Genomic DNA, 23,016 nt, shown 5'->3' on the forward strand with positions numbered 1-23,016 from the left:
CCCCTCTGGTGTGCGTGTTTTTTTTGTTTTGTTTTTAATCAACATTTACAGAATGGGATCTGTCACAGCTGTCAGTCAGCATTGTGTTCCTACAGGTGGGTTCCTGTCCTTGTCAAACTTGGCTGTGCAGGTGAGTATGTACTGTGTGTATACCGTATATACTCGAGTATAAGCCAAGTTTTTCAGCCCTTTTTTAGGGCTGAAAATACCCCCCTCAGCTTATACTCCAGTCAGTGTACCTGAAGGGACGCGAGCGTCTATTGTTTAAAAGTCGCGGCTTCCCCTGGTCCCTTCCGTGATGGGCGTTTCCCAGCAGACACTGTGTTCAGTGTTCCGCCAATCAGATATCTTTTCATCCTCTGAAAAGAGAACGTCCATGATAGGCGGGAACACTAAACACAGTGTCTGCTGGGAGTCAGAGGATGAGAAGACACCTGTGATAGGCTGCTGGGAAACGCCTATCACGGAACAGGACCAGGAGGAGACCGCGACTTTTAAACAAAAAATGGACGCCCGCAGCCTGTAAAAATTTCAGGTACACTGACTCGGGCACAGTGAGATGGCAATGGGCACAGTGAGGTTGGGCACAGGGAGGCAGCAATGGGCACTGTGAGGCGTGCAAATTGGTATTGTTGACCCTCTTTTCCGCTTACAGTGGCTGCTGCAGTCTCACCCTAGGCTTATACTCGAGTCAATACGTTTTCCCATTTTTTTGGGGTCAGCTCAGGAGTAGAGAAAAAGTAAACCACTCGCTGCTGCACGGGACTGAGAATCTATTTGGATGAGCCCTTAGAATCTCTTTATTAATCTTCAGTAAAGTCCTGGTCACACTACCTTGACTGTAACTTGTTTTGCAAAACTCTTCAGCTCTCACGAGAGAGGCCTCACTTTCAGTCCAATCAGCTAAATAACTATGGACGCTCCTCAGTATTGTAGACTCCTTCAGACTTGCCATATCCAGGAAATGTGTGACATAAGAGAGGACCTAGACCAGCAGTCTCCAGTAGTGGCTTTTTGCTTGCCCTCTATCTGGCCCTTGGGACACTATTTCTCCAACTGACACCAATGATGAGTCACCATTTCTCCCAATGACACCATTAATGGGGCAGTCTTCCTCCCACTGACACCATCAATGGGGCACTATTCCTCCTGCTATGACCAACGATGTGGCACTATTGCTCCCCCTGACACTGTCGATGGGGCACTATTCCCCCCACTGACACTGTCGATGCGGCACTATTACTCCTGCTAAGACCAATGATGCCAGGACATTTTCTACTCACACTGGCCAAAGTCTGGCCCCCCTAAAGCCTGAAGGACAGTAAACTGGCCCTTTGTTTTAAAAGTTTGGAGACCCCTGGCCTAGACAAAGATGACATGGCCACTGGGGGTGCTTTGTTGGTGTCTGAAAACAGGCTCTCTTCAGTCTCTAATTTCAATCAGAATTATTTGGGTCTTGGTGTGCATTATATATTAACACACACTAAGATTCAAAGACTTGTAGGAGGAGCTTGGGACGTCAAATGTTGCTACTACTGGAATATTGGATGGACCACAGTGTGACTAGAACCTTACTAAAGGCTTGTAATGAGAGTACCGCTAAGTCTGTGTATGAGTAAAGTTTTCTTTAATTCAATCCACTGATGTTAGCGTGGCGATCTCCTCCCCCTGCCAGAATAGACTCAGATTCTGGTTTTCCAGCATGTTCCTTCGACAAAAGCCAGTTGTTGAAAAGACAGCCGTACACACTGACTTGAACGTTGGCTGGTTCCTGTTGAACCCACCATGTGTACTCGGCCTATAAATAAATGAAACTTAAAAATGCTTGTAAAATCCTATAATCCACTCTATTACAGTACCGTATTTTACGGCGTATAAGACGACCTTTTGGATGCAAAAAAACGCATCCAAAGTCGGGGGTCGTCTTATACGCCGATGAAAGGCTGCGGGCATCCATGATTTAAAAGCCGCGCCTCCTCCTGAGACTGTTCTGTGATAGGCGGAACACTAATTTTCCCAGCAGGGCCTCTGTTCAGTGTTCCGCCTATCACGGATGCCTTCTCATCCTCGGACGAGAGGACATTCGTGATAGGCGGAACACTGAACAGAGGCCCTGCTGGGAAAATTTGTGTTCCGCCTATGACGGAACAGTCTGAGGAGAAGGCGCGGCTTTTGAATCATGGATGCCCGCAGCCTGGAAGCCAGAATCTGCAAAACAATAAGGTAGGGAGATCGTCTTGGTCAGCACAGTGGGGGCAAGTGATGGCACAGTGGGGGCAAGTGATGGCACAGTGGGGGCATGTAATGTAATGGCACAGTGGAGGCATGTAATGTAATGGCACAGTGAGATTTGAAAAAAGCCTGTTTCTGTCGGTGGTTTTTCCTGTCAGTGGTTGTTCCGGCTACCCATCAGCTTCCAGAAAGACTAGTAGGAAGGGGGTCGTCTTATATGGCGAGTATATCCCAAAACCAAAATTTTTCCTGGAAATATAGGGGGTCGTCTTATACGCCGGCAAATACGGTAGATTATAATGTACAATGTGTGTGTTTCTTTAATATAATTGCGGGGAAGAGAGCTCCGGCGGGTAGAAGTGCAGAGCGGCGCTATAACAAATGTATTTGGCACAATTATATTACAGAAACACACACATTGTACATTATATACTACTGTAATAGAGTGGATTATAGGATTTTACAAGCATTTTAACTCAGTTCACACTGGGGATTCCTGACAGGCAGGGAGGGAGAGGGGGAGAGAAGACAGCACATTACATTGTAAGACCTACCCCGAAAATAAGCCCTACTGTGTCTTTTGTTGGCATAATTAATATAAGACCCGGGCTTATTTTCGGGGAAACACGGTACATAATTTGAAATTAAATCATTACAAATTATTACAAATTATGACAAATAAATTATTACAAATAGTTAAATACTAGCCAGGGCTGAAGCTTGGTCATCCCCTTTCTCCATCCACACATTCGTATTGGCCAGTGACGCAGCCCCTCATAGTTATGCGCCCCTAGAAATGTGTTGGGGCGTAGCAGAAGTGTTAGGGTGTTTCCTGATCGGAGCAGCCCAGCAGTCAGGCAAACCTGAAGGATGCTGATAGTATGTACCTGCACCTCTGGGTGCCTGCCATTTATTATCTGCCAAAGGGTATTAGTATTCTTAAAGCCCAACACCGGGAATTAAAAGTAATAAGACTACAGCAGGGAACCCACATGGAAGAAGTCAAGTGTAATACTTGTCTTACTCCAGCTTGTGGGTGCTCCATTGCTGTCGTCATCTACAAGGCAGTGCTGTTGGCCCTGCATTGTACTTGATAATGCCATCATGCGACCATGGGCTGGATTGCCCTAAAGAAGAAGCTTCAGGGGAGCAGTTGAACAGGTGTAACGAGCCTGCCAGTGATTTCCAGAGTAACCCCTGCAAGATTTTTTTTTTTTTTTTGGGGGGGGGGGGGGGGGACTTGCATTAGTGTGAACCGGGTCTAAATGAACAAAAAGTAGATTCTAGGAGAGTCAAAAGACTTCAGTCTGATCCAGCAACCTGCTCTAATTAACACGCCATTTGCTGGCCTCTGCCTGAGTCGCTTCTCTTTTAGACTGCCGTGTCTTTTTTTGTAGCCCTTCCCTTCTCCCCGCTATGACTGTTACATTGCGTTACTGCTGGCAAGAATGTATCAGGCCAGTTAGTGCGGAAAGTTGAATAAATATAAAAAAATAATAGGCCCTTCATTAGACACCCTCATGTTGCTGCTGTCTGTAGTTTTGGTTTCCAATTGTCTCGTATTCTATAGATCGAGAGTTTGACCCCGATATACACTGTGGAGTTGTCGATGTCGAGACAAAGAAGCCCTGCACTAGATCTCTGACATGCAAGGTAAGTCATTTCCTCTATCTTGCTACTTGTTGTGTTTATAGCCCAGCCCCTGCTAAAATCAGAACTGTGTGAAGCATCTTTTGTATACACTGAACATGTAACATGCGTGTAATTTCAGAAACCCTAAGGCCCAGATTCACAAAGCACTTGCGCCAATGTATAACAAGTTACGCCGACGTAAGTGCCAATATGCGCCGGCGTATGTGTGCGGCAGACCCACGAACCAACATGCGCCTAAAAACAGGCTACCCCCCGCCGACGTAGCTTGCACACGCCGGCGTAGGGTGGGCGCACATATGGGCTGGACGCATGGGGCTGCTCCCATTGATTAGCCATTCAAACATGCAAACGAGGGAAATACGCCGAATCACGAACGTGCGTGTGCCCGGTACAACTTACGCGAGATGCGCGTAAGTTGTACGTCCGGCGTAAAGTTATTCCCCATAAATGAGGTGCAACCCGGCAACAGACATGCACAGGTCTGAACCAGGGAACACAAGCCGGCGTATTGTGCATTGGACGTGTGTCTGGCGTAGGTTATGTGCACGGCGTACGTGGTGATCCGACGTAGCTTAGGCAGTTGTGACGGCGTGGTTGTGAGCAGGGGGGGTGCTGTGTATGCGTCCACGGCGCATGCGCAGTTCGTGATACGTACCTGTCTGGCGCTCGGCCCATCATTTGCATGGGGTCATGCCCACTTCCACCTACGCCGGTGTGCGCCTTCGAAACCTACGCCACTCTGGCGCAGCATTGGGAGCACTGGCTTGCTGAATGCAATGTTTGCCTCTCCGCGCTACGTTGGCGTGGCGTCGGTGTGTGCTCTAATGTACGCCTTGCTCTCTGTGAATCTTGGCCTAAATCTCCTTGAATGTTTATGATGTCTATACACTTACAAATGCATTAAAGTGGTTGTGAACCTTTGGGAAAAAAAAACTGCAAGACAAAGGCATAATGAGCTAGTAGGCATAGCATACTATCTCATTATTATACAGGATTTATATAGCGTCAACAGTTTGCGCCGTGCTTTACAACATCAGGAAAGACAGTACAGTTACAATACAATTCAATACAGGAAGGATCAGAGGGCCTTGCTCGTTAGATCTTACAGTCTAGAAGGGAGGGTTAAGTGGATTATGAATGACTTACCTTACATCGAAGCCCCCGCATCGGTCCTCGTCAGCCCCTCCAGCGGCAATATCTCTCCCGGGGGTTACTTCCGGGTATAGCGGCTCCGGTGCTGTGATTGTCCGGAGCCACGATGGCGACATTTCCGCAAACTGGAGCAGCCGGTAACAGCACAGTCACTGAAGCAACGACACATACGTGCCTTCAGTTTGCCCCGTGCAGGTTTAGGAGATATCCTGGGTAGCTACAGGTAAGCCTTAATATAGGGTTACCTGTAGCATAAAGTGGTCGTAAAGAGTTTACAACCACTTTAAAAGGACTATGAGCTTTGTAGGCACTCTGCTCCCTTACATATCATAGCTGTCAGCAGATGTAGACTTTGCATGGTAACACTGACTCCCAGTTTTAAAAGTGCAGAACAGCCAAAAAATTGTGATGCCTCCAGCTTCAGTAACAATGGCAAAATGGTTATTGGATTATATTTAGAGATCTAAACAGCTCTGACATCACCAGAGAGGTCCTAGCGTTCTTTTTAGCTGTCAGTGTGCTGTTTATATCAGTATATTGCAGGATCTAAAGAGGCTTATGCAGTGAAAGCTACAGTTTCTACTACAGAATAAGAACACATAGGAACGTATTCAAATGCCCGGTACACACGATCCGATTATCGGACAAAAAATCGTCCTTTTTTTTTGTATGCTAGTCTCACGTCGAATCTGATGAGTTTACTAAAGTCACGAAAATTCTTGTACGGCAGAATAAAAAATCGGAAGTGATGTCATGTGTTGTAATGCATTTGTATTGCATTTTCGAACGACAACTGTACTGATTAAACGAAAATCGTACGATCTGGCATCGTACGGAAAAAAAAATTGTGCATGTCCGATAGAATAAAATCAGATGAACTGTCCTGATCGGCTCTCGGAAGCTCTGTACTAACGATCCGATTATCGTACGATCGTTTCGAAAGCGGCATTTTTCGTACGATTTTCGGATCTTGTGTACGGGGCTTAAGGCTCTATTTAAAGCCTAACATCAGTCCCAAATTTTTTTGTGTGGACTTTGCAAGTGTAAATACTTTTATCAAATTTTTATTGTTGATGTTTATAACCTTCTTGGGGAGATTTCACCTCATTTCCTCTCCCTCTGGCAACCTGTGACAGTAAATACATTTTCTGAGATCTGACTGCATTTATAGAAATGCAAAATGAAAAAAGCCTAAGGCACTTATAACTTAAGCCTCATACACACGATCGGATTATCCAACGGGAATTGCGTGATGACAGGCTGTTGTCGTCCGACCGTTTGTATGCTCCATCGGACAATTGTTGTTAGATTTTCCGCGGACAAATGTGGCATAGCATGCTTTAAAATTGTCCACCAACACATGTGTGTTGCCGGATTATCCGATCGTGTGTATACAAGTCCAAAGTACAAACACGCATGCTCAGGAGCAATGCTCACCATAACACAACATTAGCAGAAGTTGCCCAAAGGGTGGCGCTAAAGAACTAAAAAAAAACACGTAGTTTCGTGTTTGTTGGCCGACAGGTCTTAGCCGTTTGTATGCAATACAAGTTCACGGCCAAAGCCCTTCGGAAAAAAGTCCTACGCTTTGTTCGATGAAAATCCGACCGTGTGTACGGGGCTTCAGGGGTTGATTTAATAAAACTAGCGAGTGCAAAATCTGGCGCAGCTGTGCATAGAAACCAATCGGTTTTGTGTTTGTTTTTGTTTTTTTGTCAGAGCTTAATTGAACAAGCTCTAGTTAAAGACTGATTGGGTACCATGCACAGCTGAACCAGATTTTTTACACAGATTTGTTTAAATCAACCAAAGAACTAGTTTTATGAATGTACTATTGCAAGCCCCGCTAACGTGTAACCCTCCTTTTCTTCCCTAGGCACATTCCTTAGGCTACCGGAGAGCAGTACAAGGGCGCAAGAAAGGTTTTGACGTGTTATTAGCTGAGCACAAAAATAAAACCAGGGAAAAAGAACAGCTTCGTCACGCTGAGCAACAGCAGCAGCAGCAGCAGACGTCCGCGCTCAGGGAACCGCATCCCTCACCTTCAAAATCTTCCCAGGAACCGCACCAAAACTCTCATGGACACTCTGCTCCTGAAGTGAAGCCTTCAGTACCCAGCAAGGCCAAGCCTCACAACAACCCCAGTCTTCCAAGGTAAGGCTGTGCAGGTGGTGCAACCTGTACCTTTCCTATACACACAAAGCATGCTTTGCTAAGCTTTGATCAAAATGATTAAAAAACAGGATTATGCCACTATTATGGTATTTTATTACTTCTTCAAGTCTTTATCTGAGTTTAAAAAATGAAAAACTCCCACCCTATTCTTGGACAATCAACATCTGATTTGACAGATTCTATGGTGTTTACCTGTGTTGGATAAAAATGCTGGGGTATGTTACCGACACTGTTAAAACCGAAGACGTGACTTGGATAAGATGTGAAATGTCTGCAGCATTACAGAACAAGGCCATTTGAATGTAACTACTGCTAGATGCACTATTTTTACCAAAAGTATTGGGACATCTGTTACACGCACAACTCTTAATGGCATCCCAGTCTTAGTCCGTAGGGTTCAATATTGAGTTGGCCCTGCCCTTTGCAGCTTCAACTCTTCTGGGAAGGCTGTCCACAAGGTTTAGGAGTGCGTCTATGGGAATGTTTGACCATTCTTCCAGAAGAGCATTTGTGAGGTCAGGCACTGGTGTTGGACGAGAAGGTCTGGCTTGTCGTCTCCACTAAATTCATGCCAAAGGTGTTCTTTTGGGTTGAGGTCATGACTCTGTACAGGCCACGCCAAACTCGCTCATCCATGTCTTTATGGAATTTGCTTTGTGTACTGGTATGCAGTCATGTTGTAACAGGAAGGGGCCATTCCCAAACATGTTCCACAAAGTTGGGAGCATGAAATTGTCCAAAATTTCTTGGTATGCTGATGCCTTAAGGGTTCCCTTCACTGGAACTAAGGGGCCAAGCCCAGCCACTGAAAAGCAACCCCATACCATAATCCCCCTCCACCAAATGATTGGGACCAGTGCACATAGAAAGGTCCATAAAGACATGGATGAGCATGTTTGGGGTGGAGGAACTTGAGTGACCTGCTGCCATTAAAGTTCATGTGCATGTAAATGCAGGCCTCCCAATACTTCTGGTCTAGTGTATGCCATGACCTGGATAAACAAGAACCTTCACGGACTAAAGAAACTTCAGGACATCACTTCTCATGCACCCAGTTCTCCCCTCATGGACTACAGAACACATTCCCCTATAATATGGCCGGGTATGGGGTCTAGCAGGGTAGAACTGGGCAAGAATGGCAACACTGCTGGGATTTCAGTGGGACACTGTTGTGTGTTTGTTTTTTATTTCTTTGCCCAGACATTCTTTGGTTCCTCCAGAAAATGGGGACTGTTAGAGATTTACAGAAGTTGCAATAATACCGGATTGTTCAAATTATTAGTCAGGTCTTCAGAAAAGATGTCCAGATTAGAATCATTGGTGGAAGATAAGGTTAAGGAAACAATAGAGTCGATTTACTGAAAGTAGAGAGTGCAAAATTGAGTGCAGTTGTGCATGGTAGCCAATCGGCTTCTAAATTCTGCTTGTTTCAATAAGCTTTAACAATAAAACCTGGAATCTGATTGGTTTCTCTGCAGATCTGCACCAGATTATGCACGCTCCAGTTTTAGTAAATCAACCCCCACTCTTAAAAGACTGAACAAACCTTTCATCATTTTGAGCTTTGATTACAGAAAAACTGAAGGTCCAGTTGTCTTTAATTGCCACTAAAGGTCCCGTCATTTTCCACTGTTAACCAAATGTTAGAGTAAGACCTGTGCAAAAATGTAGCTTCACCTACCAGCCTTCTAATGTATTAAAGTGGAGGTTCACCCAAAAAGTACATTTTTAACATTAGTTTGAGGCTCGTTTTGTCAAGGGGAATCGGGTGTTTTTTTTTAAATCGAAGCAGTACTTACCGTTTTAGAGATAGATCTTCTCCGCCGCTTCCAGGTATGGGCTGCGGGACTGGGCGTTCCTATTAGATTGACAGTCTTCCGACGGTCGCATTCATTGCGTCGCGATTTTCCGAAAGTAGCCGAACGTTGGTGCGCAGGCGCCGTATAGAGCCGCACCGACGTTCGGCTTCTTACGGCTACTCGTGACGCGATGTATGTGACCGTCCGAAGCCTGTCAATCAAATAGGAACGCCCGCTCCCGAAGACCATACCCGGAAGCGGCGGAGAAGTTCTATCTCTATAACGGTAAGTACGGCTTCGATTTAAAAAAAAAAAAACACCCGATTCCCCTTGACAAAATGAGCATCAATCTAATGTTAAAAAAAAAAAAATCGGGTGAACTCCCGCTTTAAGTAAACACAGAGCCGGTGCCATGGTGTGGAGAACAGAGTACTAAGACCTGAAGGGCCCCACTTGTGAACATAGATGATGATTTGCATGTAAAGCTGCTAATAAACTTGTACTTTTCTCTCTGTTTCTGTAGGCCATCAAGTTACCCAGCGCAGCACAGCGGTAATGCTCCCAACGGCTCGCCATCAGTGCATGAGTCTCAACCGGTCATACCTGCAGCTGAGCCAACCTCCCGCTTGTCTAGCGATGAGGGGGAAGGGGACGAAAAGGAGGAACCTGCTGAAAAACTGGACTGTCATTACTCAGACCACCACCCTCGGCCTGCAGCTGTAAGTGTGGAGAAATCGGAGCTTACCAGAACCTTTCACCAGAATCTACAAAAACCAAATAATAAAATAACCGCTTCTTATAGTTTCTTACATTTTAAGTTAAAAGATAGGTTCACCTTTTGGAACATGTTGCATGTTCCAATTGTTTTTATGCTAACATGTCTCCCCGCATGACAGTGGGCGGGGATCTTCTCCCCGCACCTGCTGTCACAAATTGAAAATGGCAAGGCCATGCGGGACTCTGCCCACACAGCCACTTCATTCATTCAAGGTTTCCTGTGAATGAATAGACTACAAGTGCTATCAGCCATTGCGGCTGACGGCTTGTAGTTTATAAAGAATGATGAGCGTCGTCCTAGTTCATTGATTTTTCTGCTCTCAGGGAACTGCCTGGCCTTATCAGAGGTATGGGCAGACAGCTATCCAGAGTCTGCAGCAGCCGGACACTGCACCCGCTGTCTGCTGATCACAGTTGCAATGCTCAGCAGGCTCCTTAGAAAAAATATAGTAAAAACATGTTTTTTACCTGCAAAAAAAAATGTGCATTTATTTTTTAATTTTATTTTTAAAGGTGAACCTATCCATTAAGACTGTATAGTGTTCGACAGTAAGTGCTAAATTATTCACAGTGCTCACACATGTCCTTGTTCAAGTGTGACTCTAATAAACCCCCAAAACTCCATGCTACCAATGCTAAAGTGTAACTGAACTACATAAGTTACACTTATTTTGGACAGTCACTGACAATGTCATCCATGCTAAAGAGATGCATATAAATGTTCTACTGCCAAAAACTACTTTCTAGCCGTGGTGGCGTTCGTTTTATTTATTTTTATTTTTGGAAAGGATTCATTCCGTAAAAATATAGCTAGATATTTACTGTACCTAGAGGTAAGCCTTATTATAGGCTTACCTCTAGGTATTAAAAAGAAAAAGCATTTACTACCGCTTTAAAGGGGTTGTAAAGGTACAATTTTTTCCCCCTACATAGCTTCCTTTACCTTAGTGCAGTCCTCCTTCACTTACCTCATCCTTCCATTTTGCTTTTAAATGTCTTTATTTCTTCTGAGAAATCCTCACTTCCTGTTCTCCTGTCTGTAACTCCACACAGTAATGTGAGGCTTTCTCCCTGGTGTGGAGTGTTGTGCTCGCCCCCTCCCTTGCACTACAGGAGAGTCAGGACGCTCTCTACGTTGCAGATAAGAGCTGTGTGTTAGTGGGCGTCCTGACTCTCCTGTAGTCCAAAGGAGGAGGCGAGCATGACACTCCACACCAGGGAGAAAGCCTCACATTACTGTGTGGAGTTACAGACCGAAGAACAGGAAGTGAGGATTTCTCAGAAGAAATAAGGACATTTAAAAGCAAAATGGAAGGATGAGGTAAGTGAAGGAGGACTGCACTAAGGTAAAGGAAGCTATTTAGGAAAATTGGACCTTTACAACCCCTTTAAGATGAATCATCAGACATAATGGAAAGAGTCATGTAGGGTTTTGGGGGGTTATAACCCTAATTGACAAGCTCTCTACGGGCAACACGGCGGTGTAGTGAGTAGCCTAGCAGTAAAAAGGGTTGCTGGTTCTAATCCCGACCACGACACTACCTGCCTGGAGTTTGCATGTTCTCCCTGTGCCTCTGTGGGTTTCCTCCGGGTACTCCGGTTTCCTCCTACACTCCAAAGACATGCTGGTAGGTTAATTGGCTTCTGCCTAAATTGGCCCTAGTATATGAATGTGAGTTAGGGACCTTAGATTGTAAGCTCCTTGAGGGTAGACTGATATGAATGTACATTGTATATGTAAAGCGCTGCGTAAATTGACGGCGCTATATAAGTACCTAAATAATAATACTGCAGCCTGTTGGAGCAGTAAACGTAAATCAGGTTGTATCATTTCCCTTTTATTTATAATATACTAACTTGCATTGGACACACTTTGAAGATACTGTACAGTAAGATTAATACGTTTATTTATCATTGTGCAATATGATCATTTTAACTTGGTTGAAATACACCTCTTACCACCTGAGAATGCTGGAGCCTGATGAGACTTGTAGTTCGGTTCCACATAATTGTTACTAACCAAATTGTTAATTGAAATGCCTTCTATTTCCTGCAGAATCTGACATTTAGCTTTCTTAGAAAAATAGGAGTATCAAGGCCGGTTCACACTAGTGCAATGCCAGACATCGCATGTGATTCGCCGCAGCGCACTGCTGTTCACATTACATGCGATGTCTGTGTGATGCGATTTCAGCCATACAGATAGTATGGCCGATCTCACACCGCATTCAGTCCAAACACGCACAGGACCCTTTTTTCTGTTTGGACCAGAATCGGATCGCATGGGTGTTCACATATGCCATCCGATTCATGTCCGAACTGTCAGTTCGCAGTGCGATACACAAGCTGAAATGGGGGTGACGTTAACATATAATGACACTCCCCAGCAGTTTGCATATGGCATTGTGAACTGCGTGCAAGTCGGGTGCGATGCGGGAATTCGCAGGAGATTCGCAGGGTTCTCCCATCGCACCAGTGTGAACCGGGCCTTACAGAGAGAAGGTGTTTGTATCTTCAGAATGGAAGCAGGTAGAAATCTTTGCAGTATATGTAGTACTTTCACCTAAAAAAAATTTTTTTTCAAAACTTCCACTTTTAGGCTGCATTCACACGTAGGCGTTTTCACGCCGGACGCCCGCCGCTATTGCAGCCTGCAATACGCTGGAGGGGTGGTTTTACATTGTCGGCTATGGAGATGGTTCACATCTCCACGCCGAAAGCCGAAACGCCTGAAGCTCAAAACACTTTTTTTCGGACGGCTTCGGCATTCGGGCATAGCCGACAATGTTAAAATCACCCCTCCAGCAAAAAACAAGGCTAAAAACGATGCGTTTTGTCGCCGCAAATCGCGGGACTAAACGCCTATTTTATGTCGCCGCAAAACACCTACGCAAAGGTGTGAATGCAGCCTTAAGGGAATGTATAATTAATTGCATTAAAGTTTGTAAACTGATACTTTCAAGTGGTTGTAAAGGCTGAGGGTTTTCTAACATAATGAAGGTAAAAAAGCTTTTCCAACAGCCCCCCTTATATTAACCTAAGACCGATCCTGATAGTACAATTTGCATGAGAGCAGAATCTGTCCCAGGCCTGCTCATTGGCTGAGACACAGCAGTGGGAGCCATTGGCTTTTGCTGTTGTGAATCACACCAACTGAGGAGGGGTTGGGCCGAGCCACGATTTGAGTGTCTCAAAGACACACAGAGGTGGCTTGTGAACGAGCATGCACAAACGCCGCCAGAGCAAGCAGCCTCCTCTGAGGGCGCTCAGCAGGGGGGAGGAGCCAGAAGCGCCAACAGGGAACCTGGGAGGATACGGAATCGGTGCACAAAGCAGGTAAGTATGGCCTTTTTATTTTTTTTAATTGAGCTTTTACAAACCATATAACTGTAAGGCGAGGTGTCTGCTCTTACTTTTAGGGCTCATTCACACTATATGAGCTGACTTGTGTTTTACTGTACAGAATAACACAGGTCGTTGCTGGGGCACATAGAAAACTATTTTTTCTATGTGCCCCGTGCACACTACAGCGCATCGGTGATGTGCCGTGTGTTAGACATGCTTCCATCAGCTGATGAAGTTCTGGCACTCTGCCTCCTTCACCATGATTGGTTGATGAGTTTGCACATTGCATTAAGGCACTAACAGGTACAGAACCCAAGAGCTGAGTTGGTATACCTGAGTTGACCTAGGTTTTGTGAAGATTATCTAATTCGATGTTCAGGAAACTGTGGGTTCTTGTTTTCTTAGTTTACTAATACAGTAAAGTGTTTTCCTTTAAAATATGCATAGTATGGTGTGAAAGTAAGCATTTTATATTTTCAAATGTCGGCTTGCATTTTCTTCTTACAGTTTTGCTCGTTTGGTAGCAGACAGATTGGAAGGGGGTATTATGTTTTCGACAAGCGGTGGGACCACATCCGATGTGCACTTAACTTCATGGTGGACAAACATCTAAACTCACAGATGTGGAGGTAGGTGATTGCTTGGCTAATGAAATGTCATTTCTGCAGCACAGCTCCCTCAGTGGGGCTGCATAAAGTGAAGGCAGTCAGTTGGATCAGGAACTAGTGACACCATTGAGACATGGGTTACTTTTGGTCCTCCCAAAAGTGACTGCAGTAAATTTCACAATGGCATTTTGTAATTGGGGAACAGCAGTAGAAAGGCCATTTAACTAATTAGTTTACTTCGTATGCAGATAGTTATATTGTCCTGTTTGTCCAGTTAGCTAAGCAAGTTTTCTAGTTGCTGTCCATAGTTCAGCCTTTCTCAACTTTTTTAGCCTGAAGGAATGCTTAAAATCATTTTCAGGTTTCAGGGAACGGCTGCTAATTACCGTAATGTATTCATTGGTGGTCAGTGAGATGGACGCCTCCTTACATTGCTGGTTAGTGGGAGAGGTGCCCCCTTACATTGCTGGTTAGTGGGAGAGGTGCCCCCTTACATTGCTGTTTAGTGGGAGAGGTGCCCCCTTACATTGCTGTTTAGTGCGAGAGGTGCCCCCTTACATTGCTGTTTAGTGGGAGAGGTGCCCCCTTACATTGCTGGTTAGTGGGAGAGGTGCCCCCTTACATTGCTGGTTAGTGGGAGAGGTGCCCCCTTACATTGCTGTTTAGTGGGAGAGGTGCCCCCTTACATTTCTGTTTAGTGCGAGAGGTGCCCCCTTACATTGCTGTTTAGTGCGAGAGGTGCCCCCTTACATTGCTGTTTAGTGGGAGAGGTGCCCCCTTGCATTGCTGGTTAGTGGGAGAGGTGCCCCCTTACATTGCTGGTTAGTGGGAGAGGTGCCCCCTTACATTGCTGGTTAGTGGGAGAGGTGCCCCCTTACATTGCTGGTTAGTGGGAGAGGTGCCCCCTTACATTGCTGGTTAGTGGGAGAGGTGCCCCCTTACATTGCTGGTTAGTGGGAGAGGTGCCCCCTTACATTGCTGGTCAATGGGAGAGGTGTCCCCTTTCATTGGTGGTCTGTGGGAGAGGTGTCCCCTTTCATTGGTGATCAATGGGAGAGGTGTCCCCTTTCATTGGTGGTCAATGGGAGAGGTGTTCCCTTTCATTGGTGGTCAATGGGAGAGGTGTCCCCTTTCATTGGTGGTCAATGGGAGAGGTGTCCCCTTTCATTGGTGGTCAATGGGAGAGGTGTCCCCTTTCATTGGTGGTCAATGGGAGAGGTGTCCCCTTTCATTGGTGGTCAATGGGAGAGGTGTCCCCTTTCATTGGTGGTCAATGGGAGAGGTGTCCCTTTCATTGGTGGTCAATGGGAGAGGTGCTTTCTTACATTGGTGGTCAATGGGAGAGGTGTCCCCTTTCATTGGTGGTCAATGGGAGAGGTGTCCCCTTTCATTGGTGGTCAATGGGAGAGGTGTCCCTTTCATTGGTGGTCAATGGGAGAGGTGCTTTCTTACATTGGTGGTTTTGATCATGAGGCCCTATTATATCTTAATCTGTCTTTTCTGGAACGGTCTCTCTAGGCCTCAAAGTTACGGTGTGAGAGGATCGGACAGCATCTTAATTTTCTTGTCTGCCTAAAGCTGACCATACATGAATCAATATTCCGACAAACTTCCTACTGAACTGGGTGAATTTCAATCCATGTATGGCTGTTCCAGATTGACAGAAGTCGATCTAGCAATCAACTTACCCCAAACAGGACATTCAAAATATTTTTGCTCGATCTGTACTTGCAGCTATCAGCTGCAGTGCTAATTAATGTATTCTGATCAGCTGTCAGAATACAGTAGCGCAATGGGGATTTCCCCATTCACATTGAATGTGTAAACTGGGCAATCGGTTGGCTAAAAAAGCTGGGAAGGGCAAAATTGTTTTCAAAGGGCAAAGGCAGGCAGGTTTTTTCAGAGGGCCTTGAGAAAATGCATAAAAATTGCTCAAAAATTGTATACAAGCCGGTGGGTGGATGAAGCCTGTGTTACACAAAGCCACAGGTTTTCATTGTACACCGTTGCAACCTTCTAGCCACCAGTATCCCAACAACCAATGATGTCATTGGTTGATAAGGAGGAAATCAGACGCCAGCACACCCCGAACGTTGAGTGTCCTACATGTGTGGATGTTGCTGCGTTATGTAAAACTATTATAATTTTTTTCACATTTTAGAATGGGGTGCCTCGAGATTGTGCAGAATTTTAAAGGGTGCCTTGAATGAAAAAAAGGTTGAGAAACACTGGTTTAGTCTACAGGATAGGAATTAAAGTAAAATCTCCTTAACCACCTGCCATCCGGGCTATTTCTGACACATTGGCAGACTCTTGAACCTGGCAAGTTTTATAGCGCTTTCTGCTAATTGTTTCCTAAGGATGGGTAGGTTTTGTCTGCATATCCCACTGCCTTGAATGTCTGCTCACTTTTTATTTGTTCTGTCTGACTCTACCCTTGTGTGGTCTTGCTCCTGTTGACACAGCATGCTGAGATAGGAGTCGCATAGCGGTTGTATGAGTGACCCGTCTCTGTAGAAGCATGTCGTTATTCTCCAGTGTTTACATGGAACCCAGTGGACAATTTACTTAGATACTGTTTCTATAGATAGACAAGTCTGGGGAATCAGAAAGGACCTCGGGGACCCTCTGTTTATTTTTGCGCTCTGCTGGACAGTTCCTTTTACCTACTCGTAACAAGTGCTTTCTCCATCCTGGCAAATGTCTACCCGTAGCTTTATCTTTACAGGTGCAGCTTGACTCATGGGCCTCAGGCACTTTCTGTGTTGGGTCTGTCCTCTGCCACTCTATGGGGAACGCAGGCTGTCATACATACACGTCATCTGCCCCTCTGTTTGCTAACATTTGATGTAGCACTGAGTGTATTAAAGTGGTTTTTGGGCCACTATTTGATCATGCCATCCCCTCTGTTAAGTAACATTATGTATCCCAGGGTCTTTGCTATATACAAAAGATACTGACTTCTACCTTATATTAGAGCATCTCCTGGTGCTCGTGTGACTGGCTGACCGCTCTAGCGGGAGAGGCCCAAAACTCCCGCTGATGTCAGCCGGGGAGGAGAGAGAGAGCTGAGGAGTCACTTGAGTGCCGGAAGACGCTCTAATATAAGGTAGAAGTCTGCATCTTTTTTTATATAGCAAAGACACTTGGATACATAATGTTATTTAACTGAGGGGATGGCGCAAATGTAGGGAAATCGCCCTAATGGGATGCAAAAAATGTCCGGTGTCTAAGCATTTCTTATTTTATCTGAAACTTAAAAGTAGTATGGCCAGAACTCCATTGACCCTACTATTCCTGTGGGTTACAGCAGTGCACTTCATTCTGCACACTTATGACCTGTATTCAGCTGACAATGGGCTAAAGCATGGGTCCTCAAACTACGGCCCTCCAGGTGTTCAGGAACTACAATTCCCATCATGCCTAGTTATGTCTGTGAGTGTCAGAGTTTTACAATGCCTCATGGGATTTGTAGTTCCGCAACAGCTGGAGGGCCGTAGTTTGAGGATCCCTGGGCTAAAGTCTGCTGTCAGCTGACGTCACTCAGCCAGTACAGACCCTGGAGGGATCCGACTTTAATATTGGGATCCAGCCAGATGCCTGGACCGGACATTGGCTCAGCCTCTCAGCGTACTGCTCGTAGACTGAGCCAGCCGCTCTGACCTCCTCGGCAGCCTGGCGATCGGGTGAGCGCAGGAAGGGGCAGAGCAGAGAGCCGGAGACTAGAGTCACCGAATCTCTGCTCACTGAAGTCTGAGAATGGAGTGATCAGTGGTCTTTGAGCCAGTGGGGAAAAGCTGCAGCATCAGACCAATGCTGCATCCACTTTTTTTATAATTTTTTTTTTTACAGCCCGCACAACCAAAAAAAAAAATGTTGCTTTTGAATACATTTTAAATATTGAAGTGAGCAGTGATTGCTGCAACGCTGAGTTGGTGACTCAATGTAGTAAATTCAGGGCGAGAGTGACAGCCCTAGAAGCATGCAACTTCAAAAGAAACCTGTAATTACAATCCCATGAACTTTACAATTACATCTTCCTTTTGAAGTCTACTACCTGGCAGATCCTCCTCACTGCATGGCCTATGGAGGGTTATTTACCAATACAAAGTGAACCTGTGTTTACTACACACACACAGTAGTGTGTGTTTGTTTTTTTCTTTTCTAATTCTCTGACACGTGATTGGTTGGTTGTATGAAATGAATGCAGTAAATCTTCTTAGATATGTCCGGCACACAGAGAGAGCTGGATCAGGATTATGATGGAAGTGCTTTATGCAGGTGGAGTGGCTACATTGGAGGGATGCAGGGATGAGGACAGAGAGAGGTCATGTTAAGATTGTTTCAAAAATTCAATGTAAAGTGCTATTTAAATGTTTTCTCATTTCATTAAAAATTTGTAGCATTGTGCATGTATTCTGTAACTAATAAAAAGCCGCTGACGAGATTATAGATTCAGTGACTTTCCCATGGCTGGTAGGTATATATTATTTTTGTTTGGTCAGATTATCATTTCTTTTATTTTGCCACTATTAATTGGCATAAAATGCACGGATCGTGTGATAGAAGACACGCTGTCTACATGTGTGCATGCATATAGTGGATATAAAAAGTCTACACACCTGTTAAGATGTCGGGTTTCTGTGATGTAAAAAAATGAGACAAGGATAAATCATTTCAGAACTTTTTCCACCTTTTTAATGTGACCTATAAACTGTACAACTCAATTGAAAAACAAACTTAAATCTTTTAGGGGGGAAATAAAATAAAAAAACAAAAATAATGTGGTTGCAAAAGTGTGCACACCCTCTTATAACTGGGGATGTAGCTGTGTTCAGAATTAAGCAATTACATTCAAACTCATGTTAAATAGGAGTCAATACACACCTCCATCATTTAAACTGCCTCTGATTAACCCCAAATAAAGTTCAGCTGTCCTAGTAGGTCTTTCCTGGCATTTTCTTAGTCGCATCCTACAGCAAAGGCCATGGTCTTTAGAGAGCTTCCAAAGCATCAGAGGGATCTCATTGTTAAAAGGTATGAGTCAGGAGAAGGGTACAAAATAATTTCCAAGGCATTAGATATACCATGTAACACAGTGAAGACAGTCATCATTAAGTGGAGAAAATATGGCACAACAGTGACATTACCAAGAACTTGACGTCCCTCCAAAATTGATGAAAAGACGAGAAGAAAACTGGTCAGGGAGGCTGCCAAGAGGCCTACAGCAACCTTAAAGGAGCTGCAGGAATATCTGCCAAGTACTGGCTGTGTGGTACAGGTGACAACGATCTCTGTTATTCTTTATATGTATGGGGTAGGGTGGCAAGACAGAAGACTTTTCTTACCAAGAAAAACATCCGAGCCTGGCTAAATTTTGCAAAAACACATCTGAAGTCTCCCAAAAGCGTGTAAGAAAATGTGTTCTGTTCTGTTGAAACCAAAGTTGAACTTTTCAGGCCATAATTACAAAAGTTGTTTGGCATAAAAACAACACTGCACATCACTAAATGATCATACCCACCGTGAAGCATGGTGGTGGCAGCATCATGCTTTGGGGCTGTTTTTATTTAGCTGGAACAGGGGCCTTAGTCAAGGTAGAGGGAATTATGAACAGTTCCAAATAGCAGTCAATATTGGCACAAAACCTTCAGGCTTTTGCTTGAAATCTGAACATGAAGAGGAACGTCATCTTTCAGCATGACAACAGCTCAAAGCATACATCCATATCAACAAAGGAATGGCTTCACCAGAAGAAGATTAAAGTTTTGGAATGACCCAATCAGAGCCCAGACCTGAATTCCATTGAAAATCTGTGGGGTGATCTGAAGAGGGCTGTGCACAGGAGATGTCCTCGCAATCGGACAGATTTGGATTGTTTTTTCAAAGAAGAGTGGGCAAATATTGCCAAGTCAAGATGTGTTATGCTGATAGACTCATACCCAAAAAGACTGAGTGCTGTAATAAAATCAAAAGGTGCTTCAAAAAAGTATTAGTTTAAGGGTGTGCACACTTATGCAACCATATTATATTGTTTTTTTATTTTTACTTTCCTCCACCTAGAAGATTTGTTTGTTGTTCAACTTATAGGTCACATTAAAGGTGGAAAAATTTTCTGAAATGATTTATCTTTGTCTCAATTGTTTTTTTTTTTAGATCACAGAAATATGACATTTTAACCAGGGTCTATAGAATTTTTATATCCACTGTATATATATGTATAGAGATAGTGTTGATTTACTAAAACTGGAGAGTGCAAAATCTGATGCAGCTGTACATGGTAGCCAATCGGCTTCTAACTTCAGCTTGTTCGATTAAGCTTTGACAATAACCTTGAAAGCTGATTGGTTTCTATGCAGAGCTGCACCAGAATTTGCACTCTCCTATTTTATTAAATCAAACCCACGCTCTGATCACCCATAACATTGTGACCACTGACAGGTAAAGGGAATAACATTGATTCTCTCGTTATAGTGTCACCTGAAGGTTGGTGGGATATATTAGGCAGCAAGTGAACATGTCCCTAAAGTTGAGGCAGAAAAAATGGGCAAGTTTAGGGATTTGAGCAGCTTTTTCAAGGGCCAAATTGTAATGGCTAGAAGACTGGGTCAGAGCAACTCCAAAACTGCTGCTCTTGTGGGATGTTCCCGGTCTGCAGTGGTCAGGACCTACCAAAAGCGGTGAACTGGCAACAGGCTTGGCCGAGGCTCATTGCTGCATATGGGGAACAAAGGCTTTTGCCCATGTAGCCCAATCTAATAGAAGAGCTACTGTACCTCAATTTGCTGAAAGTTAATGCTGGTTTCTGGTAGAAAGGTGTCAGAACACACAGTGCATCGCCTCCAGGTAGCCATTTTGCATTGCATTTTACGGAAATTTTACAGAGCTGCGGATTAAATAGGAAAGGTAATTTTAATAACATCCACACATAATTTGACTTTCTCGCAGTCTTTACTATATATATATCATTTTGGTCGTGTTTAAGATTGTGTCCGATTGTGTGAATAGGGCCTTACGAGAAGGAGAGCTGTGCATGATGTCATAAGCCTAGGCTAATGATCAGACAAACAGGAAGTGGGCTGTATAAGGTATTTACTGGCAGAAAAAAAATACGTTTTACTATCCAAAGTTAAAACATAAATGATTTATTAGATGCAAAGATGAAAAAAATGACTGAAGGTCCGCTTTAATCAGACTCAGATTCTCCAACAAACTTTACAGATCATATCCCCTAATCATAAATAAGGGATGTGGTTATGAAAGTTTGTTGGAGAAGTTTGTCACTGGGTCTGAAAGTAAGAGGAATCTAAAATACATGGTTGTCCTTGGAGCATGAAGACGGGATATTTTTGACAGCTGTCAAAGGTGTGATTTTTTTATTTATTTTTTTATTTATTTTTTTCAAATTTTTGAGTGATATTCACTTTCTGGCTCTGGTAACAGGAAATGGGGAAACATCTCCCTGGTGAGGACACAGAAAACAATAAAAAAAGTGGTTTTAGATCTTCCTTCATCCAAAATTACAATTTTGTTTTGCCTGAAGTTCTACTTTAGTGTTCTTGTTTGATGAATGAAAGCCTTGATTGAAGAGACCTAGAATCATCATTTGAATAGCACATCTGCTCACGCAGTGAACTGTAATGACACATGTTCTTTTCTGTCTTGCCAGGAAAATTCCTCCGGCCTCTAGCAGTTCATCCATGCATGCTCCACACCGGACCAGCACAAACTCGGTGCCTGTGTCACAGAGTATGAACAACACTGGTTTCCTCCCGCCCAGCACAGTTACCTCTCCCCAGGCCCCCGTCACCTCTCCCAGTACATCTGTGGACAAAGTCCTTCCCCAAGGAACTACACTAAACATTCACACTGCAACCGAAGCCACCAGTAGTATGCAAGCCAGACAAGTGTCTTCTTCTTCTTCTTCTTCTTCTTCAGCATCCACACCGTCAGTGCTTTCCTCATCGCCTAGCCCAGTCTCCAGCAAACCTCAAAAGTTAAAATCCAATAAGGCTGTGAAACCTAAGGAATCCCCCGCCAGCAGCACGAACTGCAGTAGTACCAACAGCAGCAGCAGCGGCTCAGGAAAGAAAAAGAAAACCAACTCCCCACCCCAGCTGCTAGCGCCTCCCCCTTCTCATTCCACTGAGTCCATTAGGAAAAACTGTGTAGCGAACTCTGGCACATACCACTCCCCCGGCACAACCTTGTCCCAGCACGGCAGCCCGCACAGTGTCGGCCTCAACTTTGTGAACAATCGATCTGTGAGTCTTAAACACGACCAATCAGGGAGGGGTCCCCCGAGCGGGAACTCTGCGGAATCGATAAAGCGCATGAGCGTGGTCATGAACAGCAGCGACTCCACGCTCTCGCTGGGGCCCTTTGTTCACCAGGCTGGCGGCGACCAAGCTGTGAACTCTCACAACGCGTTCCCCCATTCTCGCGCTTCCTTGGACAAAGTGACGGGGAAAAAGCGCAAGTGCTCCGCGGGGCCCAGCAGCATTACCAACAACAGCAGCAAGTCCAGTAAGGTTGCCAAACTGCCGCCAGTCAACAACATACACTCAAAACACAATAGCGGGATTTCAGGAACGCCGACGCTGGCCAATAATTCACTGCGGCATCAGGTGAGACGGTAACTTCTTTGTGTCCTGAAATATATTTTCTTTTGAGGAACATAAATGTAAATGGCAAGAGCGGTTTAGGCAAGTTTACGAAGAATATGTGGGAAAGCGGATTGGTTAATCTTTTTATGATCATCAATACCATGATGCCCAAGGCCAAGTCTAGCCATGTCAATGATCAGCACAGTGACAAGTTAGTATACCGAAATATTTCTGAGTACATACAAATCTTTTCTTGTGTACCTGTCCCGGTGACAACAGATTTACAAGGCAGGGAGTAAGGGAAAATCTGCAACAGGTATAAACAAATCTCTAACGGGCCCTAGCCTTCCCTAAAGCTCCATTCACTCCATTCACACGTGTGCGACTTATCCTGCAACTTTGGACATCAAAATCGTATGACAATCGTATTTCAGTGGCACTTGTTCAAATCAGTTGTGACTTTGAAAACCTGCCTGCGCTACTTTGGTGCAAATTTTGAGGCAACTTTGGTCTTGAGAATGTAAATTTGGATCAAAGTTGCACCAAAGCTGCACTGGAATTTGTGCAAATTTTGTAGACGTGCTAATATGAATGGAGCCTTACTGTGCTAAAGAAAATGCAGGCAGTACAGTCAGGATTAAAAAGTGGTTGTAAAGGCTGAAGGTTTTT

At 44.5% G+C, this 23,016-nt stretch overlaps 1 protein-coding gene across 3 annotated transcripts in view; it reads left to right on the top strand.

Moving 5' to 3' along the window:
- Positions 1-23,016, top strand: part of ATXN7 (ataxin 7) — a 150,462-nt gene that overhangs the window by 115,759 nt on the left and 11,687 nt on the right. For 2 of the 3 annotated variants that reach the window (XM_040359171.1, XM_040359173.1), the window contains 5 exons: positions 3,803-3,885; positions 6,914-7,191; positions 9,535-9,730; positions 13,641-13,762; positions 21,411-22,368. In XM_040359171.1, coding sequence (XP_040215105.1) covers positions 3,803-3,885; positions 6,914-7,191; positions 9,535-9,730; positions 13,641-13,762; positions 21,411-22,368 — 1,637 coding nt within the window. Of the gene's footprint in view, positions 1-3,802; positions 3,886-6,913; positions 7,192-9,534; positions 9,731-13,640; positions 13,763-21,410; positions 22,767-23,016 lie in introns of those variants that run through there. The other variant, XM_040359174.1, reaches the window with a different exon arrangement.

Source organism: Rana temporaria, chromosome 7, assembly GCF_905171775.1.
Source record: "Rana temporaria chromosome 7, aRanTem1.1, whole genome shotgun sequence".
Classification (NCBI taxonomy): Eukaryota; Metazoa; Chordata; class Amphibia; order Anura; family Ranidae; genus Rana; species Rana temporaria.